The following is a 444-nucleotide window of genomic DNA, read 5'->3' as shown; positions in this document are numbered from 1 at the left end:
GGAAGCCCTTGCCTCCCATGAGAAGTCCTGCGGGGATGTGCGAGTGCCGCTGCCCACCAACTCGAGGGACTCTGAAGGAACCACCAATGAACCCATCACCTCCATACTGCTGACTCCACCTTAGAGGGTCGAGGTATGATGAAAGAAACAAGAGCATTCATTTAATTGCTTCTTATGCTACACAACTATTTTGCCCAAAGCTGAAGAAAATGGTGGATATCCACGCTGTTATAATACCTTTCACTAAAATCAAATCTGAATCATGAACTAAGCTAACCTACTACTATAAAAAATACTATGGAAAAGTAGCTCCTGAAAATTTGCAACATTCTTAATCTAGAGCTAAAAGAAAAAAACATTGATTCACAATTTTTTTTTAAACTAATATCTTTAAAAAGTTGTTCCAAATTATCTCTAAAAGAAAAGAAAAAAAACAAGCATGGT

The 444-nt window shown here is 37.6% G+C and overlaps 1 protein-coding gene across 1 annotated transcript in view; it reads right to left on the bottom strand.

The window, feature by feature from the left end:
* Positions 1-295: 295 nt before the first annotated feature.
* LOC119588227 (protein Smaug homolog 1-like) overlaps positions 296-444 on the bottom strand; it is a 2,992-nt gene continuing 2,843 nt past the window's right edge. Inside the window, exon 7 of the mRNA XM_037936927.1 lies at positions 296-312. Within this exon, the coding sequence (XP_037792855.1) occupies positions 296-312 (17 nt within the window). The remainder of the gene's footprint in view (positions 313-444) is intronic.

Source organism: Penaeus monodon, chromosome 23 (genome assembly GCF_015228065.2).
Source record: "Penaeus monodon isolate SGIC_2016 chromosome 23, NSTDA_Pmon_1, whole genome shotgun sequence".
Classification (NCBI taxonomy): domain Eukaryota; kingdom Metazoa; phylum Arthropoda; class Malacostraca; order Decapoda; family Penaeidae; genus Penaeus; species Penaeus monodon.
Note: the sequence above shows the minus strand (reverse complement) of the source record. Positions and strands in the feature narration are given on the sequence as shown.